This window comes from Manis javanica, chromosome 2, assembly GCF_040802235.1.
Source record: "Manis javanica isolate MJ-LG chromosome 2, MJ_LKY, whole genome shotgun sequence".
Classification (NCBI taxonomy): Eukaryota; Metazoa; Chordata; class Mammalia; order Pholidota; family Manidae; genus Manis; species Manis javanica.
Window position 1 is genome coordinate 17,292,924 of NC_133157.1, and position 24,117 is coordinate 17,317,040.

Sequence of the window (24,117 nt, forward strand, 5' to 3'; positions counted from 1 at the left end):
GTGAAGTGTCTGGCATAGTAAAGGCGCTTTAATCAGATGCAATATTATGTTGAACACAGGCTTAGGAGGCAGAAAAACCTGGCTTAGAATCCCAACTCTGTTACCCATTACAAGTATTTTTGAGTATGTTTGTTCATCCATGCCTCAATCCACCATCTGTCAAATGGGGCTGCTGATTCCTGTCCATGTCTAAGGGGATATGTACAACACTTGTAGGTACAGCAAGTGATAGCCATGACTAGGAAAGCAATATTGCTCTAACAGCAGGATCATTTCCAGGGACTCACCTCACAGCCTTTGACACAGTGGATCAGAGCAGGGTGAGGGTACCACTTGAGACCAGCCGTGCAGACAACTCTCTGCAGAGAGAGGGAGAGAGAGGTCAGATGGGTTTGGGGCTGGAGGGAGCTATGTTTTTGTTGGTTTCACATTCAACCACCCCTCTTCTTCGTGTATCTTCCAAGTCCTGACCTCACCCTGGTGTTTACGTGGATAATGCTTAGGTACTTGCAATGACAGGCGCCATAAGATTAAAATAATACCTGTGTTCACTGTAGGTGTCATGATTCTGTACTTCCCTGGCAGGGACAAGGGCTGAAGAGAAGCCGAATTGGGGGATGGAGACATGATCAGAAAGGCCCTTCAGAGAACTTCTGGCTGATGCTTTTTGCCCCATGGATGGAGTTGGGGGAATAAGTTGGGAGGAATGAGGAATGGTAGAACATGTGTTCGTGTGTTGGTGTGTGTGTGTGCGTGCATCTGCAGCAAGAAGATGGCAGAGTGGTAGGGAACGGGTTCCCCAAAGCAGGTGCCAAGGACCGCTTTCCTCAGGATTGCTGTGGGGGCACATTAAAAAGGCAGATCGTTTGGCACCGTCTTGGATCTGATGACTCCAGATCTCCGAGGCCAGGGCCTGGGAGTCTACATTTTAACAACAAGCCTCCCAGATGCGTCTGATAGACACTTCAGTTTGAGAGCAGTGGGCTGGAGGATGAATGAACTAACCTGTGGTTCAGCGCCTTTGGAGATGCAGAGAGCCCTTCCTGCCCCCACCTGCTGCCACGCCATATGGGCCCCCGCGCAGTGCCCCAGGCTGCCCACGCTTTCATGTCCCCACAACTTTGTTCTTGCCGTTCTCCTTCCCTGACGTGCCCTTTGCCATTCTGTCACTGGGAACAGCCTGAGTTCCCTTTTACATTTCTTCTCAGGACTTCCTCCCTGGGGCTTTTCCCAACCCCCTCAGGCACAGCTTATAGCCGTGCATATATGCATTTATTTATAACCTTCTTTAATGGTGACGGTGATGATGACGACTAAAATGCATGGGGTGCATTTGTGGTACTAATTACTTTATGCATTATCTTATTTATTTCTTCCCACCGCGCTGTGAGGTGGGCATTCATCTCCTGTCATAAGGGAAATAAATTCCCCAAGCTCCGTAGCTGTTAAGTAGAGAAGCCAGGATTTGAAACGATGCAATTGTTTGGGGGAATGATTTAAGGCAGCTCATAACATAAAATCCAACATGATGATATTTTGGAGGTGGGTTAAAAAAAGAAAGATAAAATAGCATCAGGAACGGGGCTAACATAACAATCCTAGAATCTCCCTTCTTTAGTCTGCCATAGCTTTTCATGCCAAATTACAAAGATTTCCTTAAAAAATAAAAATAACCTGCAGGCAAATGCTTAGGTTTGCAGTAAGAGTTCACAGTGTTAGGGACCAGACATGGAAGTCTCTATGATCAGGCCTTGTTCCCCTGGCTGGCTGAATGCCAGGGGGTTTATTTTAATTCAGGAATGGACAGTCACATGGGCCAGAATGTGGCAAATTCATGTGACCAGCCCATTCTCTCCCTGAAAACAGACCTATATGGGATACAGGAGGCCGGACTGTAATTAGGTTTCTTGATGAGCTTGGAACAAAGGGGAACATGTGACCCCAAGATCTAGCTCTGCCTGAGTTGGGTGCTGTTCCTCTCTGCCCAATAGTGTCTCTGGTTCACTCTTGGATCTTCCATGCCTAGACTGGTGCTCAGCACATGGAGGTACACCCAGTAAATATTTATGTTATAAATGAATGGATCCATCTTGAGCTAGAGATGGTTCTATCAATGGACAGTGCTTTCTTTACTTGTCTTCCTCTCTTCTAGAGTGTCAGAAGAGCCCTTACAATGTCTGGCACCATGTATAGTTTAGAGGAACTCTTCAGATAGATTGATAAATTAAAGATAACGGATAAACAACCTAACTTGAAGATGCTACCAGCCAGACTTGCAAGGTGAAGCCTACTGGCTGGCTCCCTACTCACTGTGTGTTGACAGTGTCCACCTTCTCCCCACACACATACACAAGGTGATACATGGGGAAGACCCTGGGCATGAAGGTATAAGAGATGCGGTTGCCGTTCTGACTTGAAATTGCTTTGGAAATTTCCACTTTGAGGCTTGGTTCTCCCATCTGTGAAATGGGTACTGAAAACAAATGGTGGTGAAAATGCATTGAGATAAACTATGTGGAAATGGTCAACCTTGGAGCATCTCCTTTAGGTTCTTGCAGGAAGGGCCCAGGTTTTAGTTAGATGTCTCTGTCTCTCCCTAGGGTCAAAGCAAGGAGAAAAGCAAATAAATACACGTTGACCAAGTGAAGGAATGTGAGGGGCTGCAGTGTTCTTTCCTTTCAGTTCAGCTACTTTCTTGCCTTCTTCTTCCTAGCTGTGGCGCCAGAGGTAGAGAGAATCACCTGCTTTCATTCTCCAGGAAACTTTGACTAGACTCTATTCTCTAGTTGAGAATCTGTCCCCAGTCAAAATGCAGGGATGGTGGAGGGGTATTTGGTAATGGTTCAAGTAGTAGAAAACAGCAGAGTTTGGGTCCACGAGGGATTTGATGCCCGTCCCTCCCCCTGTTTATTTGAGAGCTAATTTAATCCATCTGTAGGAGTCTCTTGGTGTGACTGTACGAGTTTCTGTCAGTTGAGGTTTACCTGATGTGAGTTCAGAAAAAGGACTTTTATACCATCTGCATGAGCCTATTTATCTTTCCAAGGCTTTTGGATTTTCCACTATTCCTCAGGGCTGCATGCCCCACCTGTCTCACCACAGGGCCTTTCTGTGTGTGAGGAGGACTGGGAAAGGGGACGAACAGCAGGACCTGAAGGAAAGGCTGGCTGTTTATACCCCAACATGGGAGGTTCCAGATGGGGCCCCTCAAAAGTTAGCCTTGCTCCCCTTGACGCCCAGTCAGAGCTCTTTCAAACCAGGTTTTGTAAGATGGCTTTCATTTCCTGTCTTGGTGCACAGCAAGAATAGACCTTCTTGTCTTCCTGGCTCAATGACCACCACCACCACCACCATTGTCAACAACACCATACCAGTCACCATCACCACCATCACCTCCACCACCACCATCATAGCACTACCACCAACTCCATCATCATCATCCTTATCAATGCAAAACCCTTTGAGCCAATGTTATGGTCTAGGCCCTGTGCTCAGAATGTTCATCTAGTTGATGAATCCACAAAAAATAGGTACTATTTTTGACTCTGGTTTACACAAGTGGATACTGAAGCCCAGAGAAGTTAAACAGCCTGCCCCAAAATCATACACAGGCACTGACAGTCAGGAATTAAACCCACACATGTGTGACTTGCAGGTGTGTATTTTGAATGCCACATTGTCCTTCAAGTTCCCCTAGGCCCTGAAGCTACAAGGATAAAATAGCTTACTCTTCTGACCCACATTAATACGGAGGTTCAGAAAGGTGGAGAGTCTTTGAGACACATGTAGGAGGGGGCAGTGTCTAAAAGATGGATCCCCGAGGAGGATGGGCTCCGGGCAGAGCGGAAGATGTGCCAGAAAGCATCTTCAGAAAGCCTCCCCATCCTGCGGCTCTGATCTGACGCCCTCCTGATACCTTGTAACATAAACCCGCTTTCCTCCTTGATTTTTCCCTTGACTTATAGGACCTTCTGTGAGTGATTTACATAATTTAACTTATGTTTGCCTCCTGTTGTCAGCTGCTGAGCTTCTGGCTTTCTTCTGGGTGAGCTTTTTAAAAGCCTGGGTATTTTCCACCCTGTATTCCTTGTGTTTGAAGAGGAAGTTCCATTTGGAGGTGGTGCATAATCAATGTCTTTGAATGAGTGAAATGAACAAATGATCAAATGGGTCAACATGAGCGTGTGTCCAGGAGGGAATGAGATATCAACACCTTCTGGATGCATCTCTCCATCTGGGGCTCCCCCTCCAGGACACAGAGCATCTCCGTCTCTGCATCAGATAGCTGGGACCTGGTATTCACTCAGAAGCATTCGGCATCCTGTGTTCGAGTGTTGCACATGTTTATGCTCTATAATGTGTAGGGCAGTTGCTTTGCAAGACGGGATGCAGGAGGATTAGTCCTGGGTTTTAATTCTGATACAGTCACATTAGTTATGCAAACTGGGCAATGACAATCTCTCAGAACCTCAGCTTCTTCACCGGAAATGGTGATCGTATTTATGTCACTGGTGTGTGATGGAGACAAACTGAGGTGGCCTATATGGGACTGCCCCAAATCTCATAGATACTCAGTAAATGGTGACTTCCTTTTCTTGCCTTCAGCCCCTTTCTCCCTCTTGTTCTTCTTCTTTTCCTCTCTTTCCTCCTTCCACCCTTCTTCCAGAGCCATTATAAAATCCAAGGTCCCAAGTACCTAGAGGAATTATAAGCCTCTGAGGTTATGAGCTGCATTTTCTATGAGCAAGAGGAACAACAGGGAAAACTGGAGCACTCTTGGGAGCTGGCGGGAAAGAGGCTGACACCCTGAATTCCAGATGCTCAGGGATGGAAGTGTTTATCTTATCCAAAGGTTGCAAACCAACAGCTTTCAGGCAGTACAAGCCACAGAAACATTTGGTTTGGCATGCAAAGTGCTTAAGAGAAGTCAAAATTATTTGCCAATATTTAAAAGAAAAGGAGAGACTTCATATTTTAAAAACTCTGTTATTTCTTGTACTCAAAAAAAAGGAAATCTGACCACACTAGTCCCACATTTCCACACTAGCTAGGGCCACCCCCTTTCATGCATTCACGGTTCACCACAGTCTCCACCATTCCCTGCAGTCTCTCCAGCACTGAGCCTGAGGACCATTTTCATCTTTCGCTGAGTTTGTGTCGCCTCATTTATTAGATTAGGGGAAGAGTGCTCTGTATTCCTACACTTTCAAAAGTGCGTGTGTGTGTGGCGGGGGGGAACTTTGAAGGGGGAGGAAGTTTAAAAAAATAAAGGGACAGAGTGGTTTTCTTTATGAAAGTCACTCTGAAAAGGAAAACGCTGGGATTTTCATACACCTGAAACTAATATTTATGTCAATTATGTCTCAATAAAAAAATAAATAATAAAAAAGCAAAACTAGTAGAGGTTACCTTGGTGGTGGGGGCACTGTCCAGCATGGTGGGGGGAGGGCTCTCTGGGGCTTCAGAAGGGGAAGGTCCCCATCCAGGCTTGGGCAGTGGACTCCCAAGTGGACATAAACATAAAAATGTATCAATCCTTATGCTTAAGATTTAATATCAGCATGTAATTTATATCTCAAGAAGAAAAGAACAACTACATTTGTCATGTCTTATTTCTTAAACTGAGTAGTATGCACATGGGTGCTTCTTATACTTTCCTCATGTCTTTCTGGAATATTTAGAGTAGATACTACTGCTATTCGTGGTAAGTCTGGTATTTAATATACAAAAGGAATGCTTGGTCTTCTCCCATTTATTTCAGCTCCTGGTTCCTGTAGGTGTTTTGAGTGTATGACTCTTAATCAGGCTACTTCTCATTTCATAGATGAGAAAACTGTGGCCTAAAGCAGTGATAGGATTTGTCCATTGACACATAACAAAAGAGTGCCTGGGCTTGAACTAGAACCTTGGTCTCCTGACTCAGTGACCATAAATATTTAGTGAGCACATCTACTCTGTGCTAGGCTCTGAGAGGTATGCCATGGTAAATCAGATGACCGGAGGCCTGCCCTCACAAAGGTCATTGTTCTGGTACCCTAGTCATAACACATGATCTCAACATTGACATTCCACTCATCTGAGTAGGCATCATTCTTTACATACATGCCACAATATGTAAAGTGCATGTGATACGATAAATGCCAGTGGTGGGCTGCAGCTGATCTGCAGGGGCTCATGTAAGGCAATAGTGCCTGTCTCTTCCCAACTTTGTGCACAGTGACAGCAACTTGGAAATCCTGACATCTGCCATGGTGGGAATACTTACACCACAGTAATTGGCAAATGCTACAAATTAGAGTTAGGTTTTTTTTGGAGAGCCTGCTAAGTGATCGGTAAATGTCTCACCTCTATTATTATTATGCATTTAACAGAGGCTGCATGGGGAGTTGGAGTAAACTGTAACATTAGATTGACCTGGGTCCCTCTTCAATTCTTCCTAGGCAAGTGGTGTCTGTGTATGTGTGTTGGGAGGGCGGGGGGTGGATCTGAAAATGAAGGCTGGAAAGTGCCTGATCCAGTGCCTGATGGACAGCAGACAACCGTTAAATGTCAGTTCTCACCTCTCACTTTCTTACCCTGGAGACAAAGCTGCCAGGAGTTGGAGCAAAGCCTTGCTCTGACCACCTCTCTTGTGCAGACACTCAACCGCAGGCCCTCAGGAAGAGCTGCCCAGGGCCTGCTTTGGGCTGGCACTGCCTGCCCCAGCAGCTCTATTTCTGTAGTTCTCACTGGGGCAGGGGTGCAGCAGAGGCCAGCGTTTCTGACTTATTCCTGGAAATCATCAATCTCTGCCCTTCACCCTCCTCCCTTTTCTACCACATTTTTTTTCCTCCTGGATAATGAGGCCTCCGGAGACCAGTGGAGGCCTGAACCTCGTTAAGGCTCTCTCGGTAGGCCGGCATCAATAAAGGCCAGCAGGCCAGGGAGCTGGGTGGGGGTTGGGGCGGGCAGGCGGGTGGGCAGCTGAGGAGGAGGGGGCTTGCAGGCTTTCAAATCCCTGGATTTATTTCACAGTGAATTATAACTGAACTCTTTGGTGCCTCGGGCTCACAGAGGGAAGGGTGGGAATTCACCCAGGGGGCACAGGAAAGGCCTGAGTGGGGGCTGGGCCAGGGAAACCTGGTCTGGGTCCCAGGCAAAGACCACCACTGGTACTGGGCATGAGGGGGCTCCTGCGCCTGCTCAGGTGAGGGAGACAGGGCCGCCCCTAGGGTGTATGGGACAGGTGGAGGGGACAGAGGGGACGGAGCAAGAGGAAGGGGACAGACTATGGACATGGAGGTCTTGGAGAGGAACTGAGTGACAACAGAGGCAGGAAGAGGAATGGAAATGTGAGATGAGCAGAGCACAGCAGAAAGGAGAGAGGGGACTGAGACAGGAGGGTGAGGAGCGCTGGGGGCACAGGGAGCCAGGGGGCTGGTCAGGCACAGCGCGGGGCAGAGCGCCGCGTCAGCCCGCACACGGCGCCCTCAGCTCGTCTGAGAAACAGCACCCGGAGGGTCAGGTGCTGCCCGGCTTCCCGGAGTGAGGGCGGACGGGAGGCACCCCGCGCCAGGGAAGTAAGGCCACTGGATGGGGAGACGCCGTCTCCGCCTCTTCCTTTCTGCAGGGTGAGCCAGTGCCCAGAACTGGCACATGGGACCTGGGAGTCACGCTGCCCTCGAGGACAGGAAGGGTCCCCCATCAGTCTTGGGAGCCCCCACTCATCAGGTGGCACAATGGAGGGGCCAGGCCCACAGTGATCCTGGTGATAGCCCTGGTGCTGACCGCGGCTAACAGGAGGCAGGGCTGCCACAGCTGACCTTCAGCCAGGGGCACACCAGCCTGGCACTGGGGGGAGAGCGCAGTATGGGACTCAGCCTTGGGGCCGAGCCCTCTCTCTGGGCGCCTCCCTCAGCCCCGAGAGCTCAGTGACACAAGTAAGGAATGCAGACAGTGGCCCTGCCACCATCACCCACCTCCCACCTCCAGCTCCACACAACCATTCTGAGGTTTAAAGGCAGTCCGTGAGCTAAGTGCCTGGCACACAGTGCATGGGTGCTTCATAAGCAACAGGTGTTACTAGTTCCCCACGTCACATATGACAGGTACAGCATGCAGAAAGATATGAGAAATGTAGGCTGAGGAATGTGGACGGCCTTCCAAGGGGCTTCTACTGGAGAAGCCAATGGCACCGTCCCAGCGAACTCCACGTTTCAGACCTCACTGCACTTACTACCTGCGTGTTCTGGGCGTCTCAGTTTTCCTCATCTCCAAACTAGGGACATCAGTCCTCTTATTCCCAGGCTGTCATCAGGATTCACTGGGACAGTAAGTAAAAGGTCCTTAGCACAGAGCCGTACAGACAGGAAGTACTGAATTCTTAAGCACTGCATTAATGATTGTGAACAAGTGCCCACCACACAGGGCAGCTGTGACAGTTTGATAACCTAACACACGTGAAGGGACTAACTCAGGCCCGGGGCACGGCAGGTGTTCACCGAGGCCACTGCCCCCCTCAGCCCAGGTGGGAAGCCCCAGCCACTCACCTCCACCCGCGTGGGGTTCAGCCAGTGGGGGATGTCCTGTACCGTCACATTCACTGGCAGGATGATGGACTCGCTGTTGTGGTCCAGGCACGAGGTGGCACACTCCGACCCTGGGGGGTAGCAAAGCATGAGGCAGCAGTCAGCCACAGCCTCCTGATGCCCGAGGGCTGCCCTCACACAGCGTGCCCTGCCACTCTCAGGTCCCCAGTACACTAGGCCATCCCACTGAGGGCAGTGAGCCACCTCTGGTCGCCCCACGTCTGTCCTCTCGTTTCCAGCCCAGCAGACACCATGTTCATTGGCCCTGGGCCCAGTTTGGCCACGTCCTTCTTCTGCTTAAAAACCTTCCCAAGGTTCCCCACACCCAGGACAGAGTCCAGTCCCCCTGCCCGGTGTCCGTGGCCTCACACGGTCTGGTCAATCGCATCTCCCACTAACGCCTTCCCGCCTGGGGTGGTCCCACCAGACTGTGCTCACTTTTTCATCTGAGTGCCACGCTTCCTTGCTCTTTCCTTGCATCTGTTCAGCCCCTCTCCTGAAACACACCCCATCTGCCTTCTCCAATCCTGTCGGGTTTTCAAGGTGCAGTTTGAATCCTCCAAGAAGCCTGCCCTGATTTCTAGAGCTGAATGACGGCTGTATTCAGCACCTTTGAGGCCTGCTTCAGTGTTGGCCTCATACCTGTGCCTCCTTTCCAGTTACAGGGATGCCCTGGGTGGGCAGGGAATAGGTCAGTTCATCTCTGAGCCTACCCCAGCACCTGACATGCAGGGATTGCTCACTGAGCATCTGCCGAGTGCATGGTGAGCGCAAGAATGCGCCACCAGCTTCTTAGCCTCCCACTTTCTCCTTGTGCACAGCTTGACTCATGCCTCCCTGTGCCTTCAAGACCTTTCCCACTCCTTGTCAACGAGGGCATCACTAATGATCCTTCAGACCACCCTACAAGTGCCACTTGCTCAGAGAAGACCTCTGTGCTCCCCTGTCAGGCCAAAGGCCTCTCGTGGGCACCCCTCATGGCATCTGTCATACTGCCCCTTCTCAGTGGCTTGGTCACTATTAGAGCAAGAGCTCTCTTCCCTGCACGGTAAACTACATGAAGCCAGCACTCTCTGTTCCCCATCCTATGCCCAGGGCCTGGCACTGTGAGTAGCGGACAGTAGGCATTCAATAAGTATTTGTGAATGAATTAAAGAGGCAAAGAGTGAAGGATGGGGAAATGAGGAGTGAATGAATGGGTGGATATGAATAGGTATTTAGGCATCTTGTGATAGGAAGAGGGTATGTAGATGGATGAGAGACTGAATAAATGGATAAAGGAATGAAAAAATTAATCAGGTCCTGAGTCAATGAAGGCGCGGGGGACTAGCAGGGGCCGGCTTAGTGCATGGAAGCCCTCCATCCGGGGGCTTCTCGGTGAACACAGTTAACTTTAAGCTGTGGTTTGGCAAAGTTGACTACAGTCTGCCTCCTTCGTTCTCTGCCCCGACCTCACACATCCTGAAGTCTTCTGAAAAACCAGACCTTCCCCACGGATGTCTCCAGGAATCCGAAAAGGTGCACGTCCATGGCAAAGGACTGACATGTCAGGATCTGACCCGAGCTCTACGGAGGTCATTCCCCTGCCTCAGAGCCACATATACATATGTTCATACTTATATATGTCTGTATAGTTTGTCTGCTGCCCTCCCACTGCCATTCTATCACCCTCTTCAGTCTAAGAGACTCACAAGGACTGAAGAGGGGGCCAGGGGTAGGGTGGCAGGTCCAGGACAATGTTCACAACCTCTTCACTTTAAACACAGGGACACTGAGTCCAGGAAGAAGGGATCCCTGGCTTTGCTGGCTGGTTTAACATGTCACTCATTGTCCTGCAAATCCAGCCACAAGACAGGTGTCAGTCATCGCACCCATTTCACAGGCAAGAGAGCGAGGGGGGCAGAGCACAGCGGGGACCCTCCGGCGCCCAAGCCCAGGGATGGCTGCAGCAGAGCCATACCAAGTGAAGGGCACAGGGCCAGGTGAAGTGCTGGAGGAGAGAAAAGAAATGGGGAGGTGTAGAGACAAAAGACATGAGTGAAGAGAGGAAGGGGGAAATGGCTGAGCAGTGGGAGGAACTCGGCGCTGGCTGTGGGTCTTGAGTCCAGTTCTGGAGTTTTTAAGGAGCGAGAAGGAAGCAAAGACATGATTCTAGAATTCTTTTGAAAAAAGGAGACGCAGCCTCTGAGAAACAGAAGAAATAGACAGAGGCTATCTTATCCAAGAGGGGAGAAGAAGGAAAAACTACTGTGACACAGGCGGCCATCGATGCCCCAATGCAGCAGTCACACCCTGATTTCTCTTTCTCTGCATCGCCCTGTTCCGCCCTCCCTGCCCCCACCCCCACTGAGCTGCTGGGCTCCAGGACTAGGCTGCTGTGTTGTGATATATGAGCCATAATTGGCATCATTACAGAGTGGTGATCTCACCAGGCCCCCGCCTGCCTCTCCATCCTGGGAGGAGCGGGGAGGGTGGCAACCATGGAGGCACTAGCAGCCTTCTGAGGGCACCTGACTGCTGCACAGGGGAGGCCGCCCCCAAGGGAGCTGCTCTGGGTGGCTCCAGACCGTGCCCTCCAGCCCCCAGCCTGACACAGACCAACCTGCGCCTCAACCGTTTACAGAGCCTTTGGTGAGATCCCTCTCCGTGGTGCGGAGGGCTCTCCCCAGCCTGGGGCATGGATCTGGGGCCTTCAGAGGTGGGAATCTGGGATTCAGGAGGGGACCTGCTTTCCCTTCAGCCTTCTCGCTGTCTCCCTCAGTGTCTGGTGTTGCGTTTTCTCTCTTAGCTCCCCCCTGAGCCCCTGCCCACCCCATATTATCATATTCATAAAAGGGCATCTGCATGGCAGTGGGGACCTGGGATGCAGAGGAGGGGGAGGAGATTCAGGCCCCAAAGTCACACGGACTTGCTTCCCTTTCTGCTTTCACCATGACAAAGCTCAGTGCCTGAAGGCATGCCACTACCACCCCTCTGCCCACCTCCCACTGTGCTGAGGGTGAGCAGGGAGCCAGGCATGTGCCTTGTGTGTGTGGTGCCAAGCTCATGCAGAGTATGTACAAAGCGGCCATGGGATGCATCTGTGTACATGTGTGTGAGCTATGACTGCCGTTTGCATTTCTCTCTGTGTGTTGTACATGTTTCGAAGCATACGATGTGTTTGTGCCCATGACGTAGGTGTACTGTGTCACACGTGTGTGTGTGTGCACTGTGTACCTGTGTGTGTGTCTGTGTGTGGTATTTGGCTGATGTGCTTGGCAGGGCTTTACTATATGATGTATTGGGGTCTCTGGCTATTAGTCATCTGTGCCTGTGTTTATTTATACATGTGTGGATATATTTGTGCATGTGTGGATATATTTGATTGTATCAATGGATATATATTTGCAGGAAGCCTGTTTCTATAGTTTGTTTTTTTAATAAAAGTCACTTGATCAGAATTTTTCTCCCAGGGCTGCTTAATACAGCCAATAGTAGGTTGGTATAGTCACTTGTCTATCCTGACTGAGCTTGATGTAGGGACCCTGCCACAGACACAGAGGCCATAGCCACACACTCACGCCCATCAGGAATGACGGAGGATAAAGCCTTGGCCTTGGGATGAACCAGCCAGCAACTCGCCGTTGCACACCTGTTATCCCGACGTTCCAGAATGAGTATTTTGGGAGGCCCTACAAGATCCCACCTCTCTGTAAGCCTCCCGCTCAGGGTCTTTTGGATAAGCTAGTTGTAGGATTGTGGAGTGCCTCCTGAATCATGAGAGAGGGCAAACACGCCCTTTGATGTTTTCCCACATCTGCAGGAGCGAGCGCTCCAGACTAAATGTAGGGGTCCTCATTCTACTCTCAGTTCAGGTGAAGACCTTTGGCACTGAGGCCATGCATCCCCATCTCCAAAAGGGGATGGTCAGGCGCCCCCTGACCTCCACTCTCCAACCAAGAGCCTCACTACTGGACAGGAAGTGAAAATTCTCGTTCTCCTGGGTGTAGAATTTGCTGTTGCCGTGTGACTGGGAGTGAGCATGTGTGCAGATAACCTTCTGCTCCAGACATCCCTAGTGACTGTCCCATAAATCACACTGGCCATGAGAAAGAACATCCAATCCCCTGGGCTCTTTATCATGGTCAGTTAGGGAATCGGCCCAAGAGGTTAGCATCACTGCCCTCAACTGAGGTCAGACGCAATGCACACCAGTTCCCCAGAAAGCCTCAGAGCCTCTGATTAATGCCTCTGTCCAGAGGCCTGGTTTCAACCAGGCAAATCCCTGGCATCAAACCCCAGGTTGCCTCCCCTCACTGGGAGCACTTTGTGAGCTGGCCTATCACCAAACAAACAGCAATTTTTAAAATGCTACGTATACTCATTCTGGAGGCACCTGAGACGGCTTGGAAAGAACTGAGGCTCTGGAGCAGGAGAGGTGTCAGGAGTCAGGGCGTGTCCTGTCATCCGCTGAAGTCTGTTTCCTCCTCCGTTAAAGGTTATTGACAGGATAAGATATAATGCCTCTAAAGTGCTCGATGCAGGGCCTGGCCCACAGTAGGCACTCAGAAATGATTAGCACTGTGCAAATTTTGAGATCAATAGTAATAGCAGCTACCCTGAGCTGCCACTGCTTTGCTAAATATCACATCTCTTTCCATTTGTACATGGTTCCTTCTGTCTGGAACGCCATTTCTTGCCCAAAAAGCACTTCCAAACCCCTGCACAAGCATCCCTTCCTCAGGGACCTTCCATGTCCCGGAGGCACTGGTCCTGCAGAGGCTCTCCGGGGACACTAGGCACACCCACCCACCACTGCTTCACACGTTCCCAGAACGCCGGGTCTGACCGCATTCACCTTCATTTCCCCAGTGCCTCACACGGCCCCACGTGGTAAGGTGCCTGGCTGCCCGTGCAGGGCACTAGCCTGAATCCCCAGGCAGACCTGGCCCTCCCGTAGCGACCTCCCGCCCTGTCCCCGCGTACCTATGGCATAGCCTTCGGGGCACTGCAGCTTGAGGTTGCTGCTGAGTGGGTCCGGGGCCGAGCACTGGCCTTGCATCTCCTGGCAGAGGTGGAAGGAGCCACTCCAGGTGCCATCTTTCCGGCAGTGGATGACATTGCTCCCACGTCCCTGAGCACCACAGAAACACAGTCAGGCCCAAGGGCGACACAGCCTTCAACATAATAAGCCTCTTAAAGTAAAATAGGAAATGATTTCTCATTTCCCCAGAGCTCTGAAAACGTTCCAAAACAATTTCCTAACAATGGTGGAAACCCAGTTACCCTAAAATAGAGGCACTGTTAATACTGCTGTTCTACAGACGGGGAAACTGAGGACTCAGTGTGGAAAGAAACTTGCTCAAAGCTTCCCAGACTGCCTAACTCTGGACTTAGTGCTCTTTCAGAGGTTTCAGTCAGAGGAATTTGTATATTGTTTTCTTCTGACTGAGAAAGTGGGGATCCAAATGTGCCCCAACTTGTAGAATGAGTAAGAGCATGGGTTCTGGGCTGTGTGTGAGCCTTCTCTTCCAGGGCATGCCCCTCCTCCCCTTTTCTGCCCTTCTTTCCCTCGTGCTCTATTCCCGTTCATTCTAGCAACAGCAGGACCAAGTGTGTGGTGTGAGTATATTTCTACCTATGCCCCCCAATTCTTCAAAACAGGCAACAGACAGTTTCTCAGTCTTTAGCAAAGTGGTGGGTAAATGCTGCTCACAGACATGGCCCTTTCTCTGAGCTCCCCTTCAGTGTCTAAGATTCAAACGGGAGGTCCAGTTCTGTAGGAATTTCAGAATGGTGCCTGACATCAGGGACCATTTCTTAGTGCCCACTCTGCCCTGCTCTGTGGGGCCCAGAAGTAAAGCGAGCCAGCATCTGCTCCGGTGAGCCAGGGGGAAAAGCAGTCATATGAGCAGCCAGCCATGTCAGCAGGACTGTGCTCAGTGACAGTGCCATGAGTATGCAGGGAGAGTGAGTGGCTGTGAGGAGCAAGCAGGGAAGACCTTTCAGAGAAGGTGATATATGGAAGAGAGTTTGCAAGGATGCATAGAATCACAAGCAGAACAGAGATGGAGGGACATTTCTGGAAGGCCAAAGGGCATGTGCAAATGCAAGGAAGTGACGGGAGCATCATAAAGCACCCCCTCCTCCCCATGGTTCTAGTCTTGTGGCCCAAGGGAGGAAGTGGGAGAGGAAGAGATTCTAAGGCAGACAAGGTGTGGGGCCTTGAATGTCAGCTTCAGAGTTGGGATTCTACCCCTTGGATATGGAGAACCTTGGGTGGTTTCTGAAAATACAGGGGTCTCTCTATCAAAGAACAAGCTGTATATTGTCACGCTCTCAAGTTTATGATAAGAAGAGAAACTCTACACGAGGCCAGAGGAGCTGATTATGCTCTACCTGTGCACAAATCTATAGAGTGGTTCCCTTGCCCTTCAGCTTTCACTCAGACTCCTGTGTCTGGCCTCCAGAGCCCTCCAGCCTTCACTCTGACTAATTCTACAGCTCTTGTTCCTTCTGGCCCCACCACGGACCTTGAACTTCATTTAAATTGCTTGCATTCTCAAATGCACCATTTGCTGTTTCACACCACCATGCCTCTGTGCTCACTGCTCCTTCTGTCTGCTGTTCCCCTACCTCAGCCCCTTGCCCAAATACTTTATCTAGCACAAACCATCCTATTCTAATGCCACCCAGTTCTGTACAGCATACAAACATGCACTGCTTTTTTGTTCTCCATTGGTTCCCTTCTAGATGTTGAGCTCTCCAACCTCAGGATGTGGCTTGTTCATTTCTACATCCTGAGGGCCTTACAGGACACTTAAAAAGGTCCATTTAAGAGGTCCAGTCATCTACCACTCAACAGACAATTTTGTTCACTCAAGAACTATTTGTTTAACAAAGATGAGGTGAAAAGGTTGAGAGTTATGGCATGAATTTGCTTAATAAACAAGAAGGTAAGTGAATGCATGGATGAATGAATGAATGAGTAAATGAAGAAATGAGTGAATAAATGAATGAGTGCATGCATGAGGAAGTGAATAAGCTCCTTGAAAGGGCTGAGGCAAGCTGAAGCTGCTGTGTCTGAGAAAACAGCTGCAGGGAGATGGATGGAGGAGAGAAAGGCGGGGCCTTCTTGGGCCTCCTGTGGGCCAGCCCGAGAAGGGTCCAAGTGCAGTGGAACGTCTGTGGCCATGGGAGACAGCGGCCCATCCTGAGCATGCAGCTGCAGGTCGTCTTGCAGAGTCCCCTCCCAGAGTTTCTGTGTGAGCTCAGAGAAAGTTTAGGCAGCTTCATGTGGCTTCAGAAAACCCTGATTTTCCCTTCCAGAGCCCCAGGCCCCAAGATTCTGCTGGGCCCTCGGGGGAGTAGGAAATTGACCCCAATTTCCTGGAGCATTGGCCTGGGCCTATGATGCATTTGGCCTCCAGCCCCTGAAGGGCTGCAGACCTCAGCACTCCGTGGGCCAGAGCTGGCTGGGAGCTCGCTTGCAGCAGAGGATGTATTCGAACTAGCTGGAATGTGCTCAGGAAGTTTCACCATAGAGAGCTCCATCAGAGAAGATGGGAGCCGAAAGGCACTGTTCTAGCTGCCTCTGGTCTCTCTCCCTTCTGCCCAGTTCATCTGGCACTTTCTGCTGCTGACTACATCTGCTTTTTAAAAGATGGCACCCTTCTGTTAAGACACCTTAGCCCTCCAAACAAACCATCCTCACGGGCTGGCACTCCACGGCTCCTACAGAGGACCCCGGAGGACGTGTCTAACCATCTTCTGCTGTGTGCATGTCCCTCCTTCTCATCTGGTGGTCACTGTACACGTTTCTCTCACTTCCCACCCCTACACCTTTGCCCTTGGTCAGCATTGCCGACTTTCTGAAGTCTTTCTGGATTTTTAAATCCTCCTTTAGGACTAGACCTCGGCGCCCTCAGGGCTTGTTACCACCCGCTGCATGCTGACTCTAGTTGCACTACAGGAGACCTGACATTGATGATCCAATCTGGGAAGACTGAAGACCGCTGGCAAGGAACCCACCAGGAATATTTGTCTCTAAAGGCACAATTCTGCGTGCTAGTAAGTACAGTCCCTCACAAGAACGATGAGCATTCCTCAGCTACATACTTGGCCTTTATGCCTGTGTATCCATCCATAAAAAAGCATGCCATGCTCTCTTGAGCTCTCTGTAGCTACACAGGTCCACAAGGAGCTGAAGGCATGTAATAATTATGTTGTCAATTACCTTTTACGTGGCAAGTGTTTTGCAGGCATTTAAAAACCCTTTTAACAATATAGTAGGGTAGAGATCACACCCCTTTTTCGGATTTGGAAATAGAGGTTCAGGTCAGAAGGGAGAAGGTGAGCTTTTAAATGATGCTAGTATAATGGTTAAAAGCATGGACTTAAGCCAACCGCCTAGGTTCAAACCCCAGCTCTGTGACATCCTAGCTGGGAGGGCCTAAGGAAGCTCCTGAACTTCCCTATGCCTCAGTTTCCTTAGCTGTGATGTGGACATGGAGTCCATTACCTGACAGTCATCATGAAGACAAAGTGAGTTAGTGTTTGTGTAGCATTTAGAACTACACACACACATGCACCTCTCTAGGTGCTGGCTAACGCTTTCAGCTGTTTGGCTGTACTGTCTGTGGGGGACCTTCAGGATCAGAGCCCCCATCACCCACATTTTGGACATGGAAGCAGGATAGGAGGCAACATAAGTCATTGCTGAAGCCGGGACCAGGTCTCTGGACTGTAAGCCTCTGTGCCTTTAGTACATGGGGGAGAGAGGAGGGAAGAGGAGACGCAGGGATGGGAGAGGGAAAATTAGATGACTTCCTCACAGAAATGAAAATTTATAAAGTAACGGCAGAGAGAAACGTGGCAGCATCCGAGTACAACACAAGCAGGCCGTGCAGAGCAGGCTATAAATAGTCAAGCGTTGGAGGCAGTCTGACCTAATAACAGGAGTCTCAGTCCCATCACTTCCTAGCTGCAGGACACGGGCAAACCACTTTTCCTCATCAGACCTCAGATTCCGCATCTACAAAATGGGCCAGTAATGCCAGATGCAGGGGGGCTTAAATGAAGCGGTCTATGTAAACACTCAGCCCAGTGATGGGCATGCGATGGCTTGCCTAAGAGATATGACTCTGCTGGTGACTTGCTGTGTGACTTGGGGTAAGTCCCTTCCCCTCCCTGGGCTCCAGTGGCCTCCTCCATAAAATAAGTGGGTTGTCATGGGGGATCTCTGAGGTCCTGCCCACCTCCAACATCATGTGGGTCTGTGATGTTCTGACTTCCCCCAGGATGCTCTGGCTGCTTGGGCAAGTGTTTGACAGCCCTGAAAGTAGAAGCTGCCCTTGCTCACTGAGGCATCGTCTGAGAGCTATGCTGTGCTCACCACAGAGCCCATAAAGGTAGGGCCAGCTACATCCCACTAGCGGCAGGAAAGCGTTTGCAGCCACCCTCCGTGATCCGTACCACGAGCTGGATGTGTGATTAATCCCACTCCCGTTCTCCCTGTCTTCTGCTGAGTTGCAGAGACCCACCTTTACCTGTGTTACTCCATCCAAAGCACCACCAGCCTTCCCCTCTCCTGCTGCAGCTCCTGTCCCATCCCAAGCAGGTCAGGTCCCCTGATCACCTACAAAGCCCCACAGAACTTCTCACACAGAACAGGGCCTGCGCCACCACCTTGCAGCACCTGAGCTGGATGAGATGCCAAGACAGACTCCCCCGAGTTGTTGCGGGTGGGATTCCTCGGTCACTACCTGCCCTGGAAATATCCGGAGGCAGTGGGAAGAGCAGGACCGTGGAGTCGGTCAACACCATCTACTGACTTCTAACAGTGGGCAAGAACTTAGCCTCTGAGCCTTCTTTCATCTTAAAACGGGGACATTATTTTCCAAATGTTTATTGTGAGTTGTCAAAATGAGTAAAAGTCTGCAGCACCAGTCTGACATCCAGGAAATACTTAAAATTAAAAGGCTGTTATTATTGTGGGTCTCCATCTTAGTGTACAGGGATAATAACAATATAAATTCTAGAGAACTGTCCAATACAGTAGCCACTATACAAGTCTAGCTATTTACACTTAAATTTGAACTATTTAAAATTAAATAAAATGTAATATTTAGCTGCTCAATCACTCTAGCCACGTTTCAAGTGCTCCACAGCCACGCGTGGCTGGGGGCCATGTTTTGCACAGCACAGATATTGAACATTTTCATCACTGCAGGAAGTTCTACTGGGCACTGCTAGTCTAGAGAGTCTATACATTGCACAGGTTTATTTGAGCAACAAATCAGGTTTCCGTATAGTTCATGCTGGTGTCTGCACCCGACATCCTGGCCTCGTGCGTGGCAGATGCCCCCTTCTCTGACTTTCTGGAGCTAGATGCTAAGGGAGGGCTAACTTTCAAGCCATGGCCTTTGTTTCCAGGTTGTCTAGGAGCCCACACGGAGCATCGGGGCTCCTCTTCACGAGAATGACCTTAGAGGCAGGCTAGTTCATCTGTGCCTTTCCCAGGGCCGCTATGTATGGCAGCTCAGGTTGTGCACTGTGCAGTTCCAGGGGGTACTCAGAGATACACCCTACGTTCACTGCCTCATTTAATCTTGACAAACCATGAGGCAGGAAGTACTACTCCCCCACATTTTATGCACAAGGAAACTGAATCTTAAAGAGTTAAATAAGTTGCCCAAGTCATCCAGCTAGCAAGTGGTAGTGCTAGGATTCGAACTTCGAACCCAGATTCAGTGTCATGCTTACTCCCAAGGAATGAATGAAATGGAGGTTTTATTTGTCAATCTGCTGTTAGTGGCAGTGGGAGGGAGTATGTGAAACTCCCTTACAATAGCCCCTGTCCTCTCTTGCCAGGATCTGGAACTTGTTTGGAGAGCAAAGAATTCCTGCTCCATACAAGCTGTTGGATTCAAGATGCTCTGGGCTGTGCGTTTCTGCTGTGTTTACAGGCAGCAAGAGGGGATCTGAGGTGAATACTAGATTTGGCTCCCGGGCCCCTGGTCTGAGGGTAGAGGAAATTCATTTTCAGTACAAACCAGAAACGTCAATTGTATTAGGAGCCCATTTGGCACACGTCCCCTCATTCTTTGAGCCGACAAGCAATACCCTGCTTTTTGGTGTCTCGCCTCTCTGCTGGTTGCCAAACACTCTGCTTGAGTCGTCTGATAAATTTACATTTTCCTCTCCTTTAAATACAAACTGGCCATGAAAAGTACTTGGCAAGCCCCAGGCAGACTGGGTTTCAGTTTGATAACATAACCACGGCCAGAATATTACTTGGCTTCGCAGTTCGGGTAACTGTTAGCAACAGTTTTATGTAAGGGAGCGAGAGGGAAGTTGATCAGCCTGCGCTAGGCCATGGAATCTCTGGCTGTCGCTTGTTCGGCCACTGGCTTCTGCCTTCCTGGCAGACGAGGACAGGGATGACTGGGGTACACAGACGTCCAGGCGTGTACTCTCTCAAGGACTGTCAGGCACTGCCTTGGATTCGGTCTGTTCATGGCTGTGGGGACTTGGATTCTGAGTCTGACTCAGCCGACACCAGCTGTGTCACCTTGGCTGGTTGAGTGACTTCTCTGAACCTTGGTTTTTCTCATTTGGAAAATGAAGAGATGGTCCTGGATGCTCACTGAGGCCCTTTCTCATTGCCATTTCCTGAATACCTACTAGGTGTCTGGCACTGTCCCAGGTGTGGAAAATGCAGGAAAGATGAAAGATGTGGTCATGCATTTCACAGCCTGGTGGGGGGCAGAGCGGGAAATGAATGGCAATACAGTGGGGCCAGCACTGCGATAGGGAAGGAGGCCCTGAGCCTAACAGTAGAAGGAACATCCAGGAGAGGTTCCTGGAGGAAGCGGTGCAGGATGTGGGGAGCAGGAGTGAGAGGAGCTGAGCGGGACGGTTGCCGGCGGCTGGTGCTGGACTGGCGCTGGACCAGACTCGGCAGGACCAACTGCAGATGGAGGCTGCGCGGGCCTCACCTGGATGGAGATCCTTGCACACCTGCCAGACATGGGGTGGGGTCTCAACCCACAATGGTGGGTCCTACAAAGGTGGGAACTCCCTGCAGATTTAAGGCTTCTTTGGAGCCACTGGCCCCTCATTTCCCTTTTCCATTCTACCTGAATTATTGGATGTAGGGGCATATGTGCAAGGATGGAGAAGAATCTGTTCCCAGAACTCCTTCAGCAGGAGCACGCAAGCATGCTGGACTTGCCCTCAGTTATGTGTGGCTTGAGATAAAATACAGACCCTGTCTTGTGGTCTCCCTTTCTTCCACAGTGTCCTCAAAACTGTACTCTAGTCTACACGTGGTTCTCTTTCTCATCATGCTTGAGGAAACCAATGCTGTCTCAAGACCATAGTGGTCTTACAATTTTAAATACATCAAAGACCAACAGAGGTAGGGATGGTGGTAGAAAGTTGGCAGAACAGCCAGTCAGTCCTGTCAGAGCAACTCTGCTTTGACCAGTTTTGTACCTCGGGGTTCCAGGTATGCTTTCCTCCATGAGGGTTCCAACACTAAAAATGTTTCAAAGTTAAGAATCTCTGAGCAAATAATATACGGTGTATTGGGGAGGCAAAACAAGGCTCTGGGAGATTAAAAAGAGAGATAATTAGAGCCCAGTTTAACTTCAGCATTGGTAACACTGCCACATACAATTCTGGCATCTGTAGAGAGTCTCCTAGAGGAAGTGGGTCTTCAAATAGAGACTGGTCTCCAGTAAACAGATAGGAGAGGGACCAAAGTATGGATCTCAAGTTCACAGAGCCTTACCTGGGCAGCATCACTGTCTTCACACTTGATCCTACACTCGCTGTTGAACTGGAAGCCATTGGTGCACTGGTAGAGCCCATGGAATTTTGGTGGAGGTGGGTCGCAAGTCACAGGAACACAAGCTCCCTCCTGCCAGCTGCCATCCTGGGTGCACTGAGTCTTGAAAGCCCGTCTTCAGGGAGAGATGAAAGAAGAGACATCTCAAAGACCAGATGGCTAGACCCGTGCCCTGCGAACACACCCACGTTTCTCTGGAGACAGCTGGCCTCTCATTTCCCTTTGCATTCTTGATGCCCGACCTGTTGTGTCGGTAGCAGGGCCATGTGTCGGGATTAAGGGAGGCGCGTTCACAGAAGTCCTTCGACAGGGGCAAACCGGTTTCAGTCAACCTCTCAATGATATGAGGGACTGAAATAAACCAGAAGCCCTGCAAGCCCTTGTCCTTCTCCTACTGTTCTGAGGAGTGCTGGCACGACGGTGACACTAATGCCCACCATTTATTGAACAATTACTATGTACTGGGTATTTTGTAAGCACCTTACATATACACCCTCATCTATTCTTCATAATAATCCTGTGAGGTAACTTATCATCATCACCCCCATCTTTTTTGTTGAAAAAGAGAGGCCCAGAGAAGTGAGGTCCCTTGCCTGAGAATCACACAGCTGGCAGACAGTTATTCACAATGTCCTTCTAGATTCCCACAGGACAGAACAGGAGGAACAGTGGGTATGGCCTCCAGCTAAGAAATGAGTGATCAGACATCCGGATCTAAGTCTCCTCCTCCCCAGCACCTGTGAGGTGGTGTTCTCGGCCCCACTTACTTCTTTGACTTCCGAGGGGACCCAGGCACGTGGTATCCAGGTTTGCACTTGTACTTGCAGAAGGAGCCCACCTTGTGCTTGTTCTCTCGGCATCGGGCTGTCTGGAGGTCTGCGTTGGGCACCGGAGGTGGGGCCAGGCACATGAGCTCACACAGGGCCTCCGGGAAGGACCACAGCCCGTCTTCCATACAGGTCAGGAGGCTGTTGTTACCTGGAGGGAGCAGGCAGGCAGGGTTAGCAGGCGCGGGGGGTCGGGGGCCCGGGGACCACACTGGTGCTTGGGCTATGCGGACTTCAGCTAGCTTAAAGAACCAGAGGATCTTCCTCTTGGAGATCCAGATGCTTCCACTGACAGCTGTGGAGCCCAGGGAGGCTAAGAGCTGCCACAAAGGAGAGGAGATCCAACTGCATGAGTGACTTGCAATGTCTGCAGGGAAGTAAAATTCAAGGCTCCTGACAACTGACTGCGTAAGAAAGACTTTTACGCTCCTTCCATCTGACCCCCTTGCTTTGCCAGATGGGCGTCCGAGTCCGGAGGTGAAAGCGCTTGCCCCCTAATAATGAACACAGTACGCTCCTCTTAGAATCTACTCAGTATCTGTGTGCTGTGTAACCTCAAGCTGCTGCCCAGCTCTGGGCCCTGCACCCCTGTGTTTCTCCTAGCCCCCTGCATGCCTGAAAGTGACAGCACTGGGGTATCTGGAGGTATGATTTTCTTTTCAGGCCCCTGTGTTCAGTGAGGCTTTGCCAAAGCCGCTGGGAGAGCCGCACTTCCCCCAGCCTGTGTCATGCTGACAGGTGTGCTGATGGCCGTCGGGAAGCTGGCCCGATGCAAACATTGCAAATAAAAGCGACACTTGCCAAGTTAGGCCTTCCAATGCCAGGTCATACATTATCGATGCACAGCCTGCCCAAAACCTCCCTGAGACAACTGAGAGATAGACCTGAAATCTGGGTTTCTCAGCCAGACTCTCCTCTTCCCAGTTACTCCTGAGTGGTGCCGACCACCAAGGCTGGAAGCACGGAGAAGGCTCTGAGATTGGTCGCGAGGTCTGACTTGAAAGTGGGAGGGGTGGGGCGACAGGCACGAAGCTGACCCTTACTCCCTCCTGAGTGCTTTTGATCCGTAAGCTTAATTTATTCTCCCAACAGGGCTCTTGCTGTGACAACTCATATCTGGAAATAGACTCGGAGAGTGAAGTGACTTGACCAAGTTCTCATAGTTTGTAAGAGACAAAATAGTTTAAAACTGATTTTGTCTAACTACAAAGATGGTTGTTGTTTTTCATGGGAAGCTGGCTAATTATGCTCAGCAGAGCCCTTTTATCTATTCTGCAAGCACCCAGGGGGAGAGTCAGACCCCAGCTCTCCTATCTGTAGAAAGAAAACAGCTGCTCCTGCTTTTCATGTATTGAGAAGATAACAGGCAACGACATTTAGGAAAGGTGTCCAGAAAAGTGCTGTCAAATTTCTCACTTGCTTCTCTCTCCTTTCCCGCTTCTTTCCTCACTTGCGACCTCGCTCTCCCCCTTCCTCCTAACCATTTGCCTTTATTAGTGGCTCTGAAAGGACCGTCGGAGCTGCACAGTCACATTCATCCAACCAGCATCTATGTTGTCCTTCCGCTGTGCCAGCTACACTTTCATATGTTGGGACAAAGCACAAACATAACTAAAACAAAAACAAGCAACCAATCCTCAAACCTGCCCTCTTGGAGCTTATATTCTAGTAGGATAAGGAGGAACTCAATGACTCACCCTAAGAAGTAAAGTCTTTAGTTTGCTAGAAGGCAGTGCGTACTGTGGAGAGCAATAAAGTAGGAGACATAAAAGGAGGGAGAGCACCATGCATCCCGGATAGTTCCCTCTGCTTCTCTTACACCCATTCATCTTCTTCTTCTTTCTCCTTCTCTGCCAGCAGGATTCATCCGCTGAGCACAAGACAATTTAGT

The 24,117-nt window shown here is 50.2% G+C and overlaps 1 protein-coding gene and 1 long non-coding RNA gene across 4 annotated transcripts in view; one reads left to right on the plus strand and one right to left on the minus strand.

The window, feature by feature from the left end:
• The window catches only part of PAPPA (pappalysin 1), a 229,524-nt gene that overhangs the window by 26,713 nt on the left and 178,694 nt on the right, over positions 1–24,117 (minus strand). The window contains exons 16-20 of the mRNA XM_037027516.2: positions 22,167–22,377; positions 21,343–21,514; positions 13,533–13,680; positions 8,529–8,638; positions 288–359 (exon numbers count right to left, since the gene is read on the minus strand). Of these exons, the coding sequence (XP_036883411.2) occupies positions 288–359; positions 8,529–8,638; positions 13,533–13,680; positions 21,343–21,514; positions 22,167–22,377 (713 nt within the window). The remainder of the gene's footprint in view (positions 1–287; positions 360–8,528; positions 8,639–13,532; positions 13,681–21,342; positions 21,515–22,166; positions 22,378–24,117) is intronic.
• On the plus strand, positions 10,995–22,821 carry LOC118974164 (uncharacterized). 3 transcript variants are annotated; one of them, XR_012126551.1, is made up of 5 exons: positions 10,995–11,265; positions 16,453–16,616; positions 19,419–19,533; positions 22,227–22,358; positions 22,522–22,821. It is a non-coding gene; the product is annotated as an uncharacterized lncRNA (long non-coding RNA). The 3 variants fall into 3 exon arrangements; XR_012126550.1 differs by having other exon boundaries at positions 10,995–11,198; positions 17,846–19,533; XR_005063794.2 differs by having other exon boundaries at positions 10,995–11,198.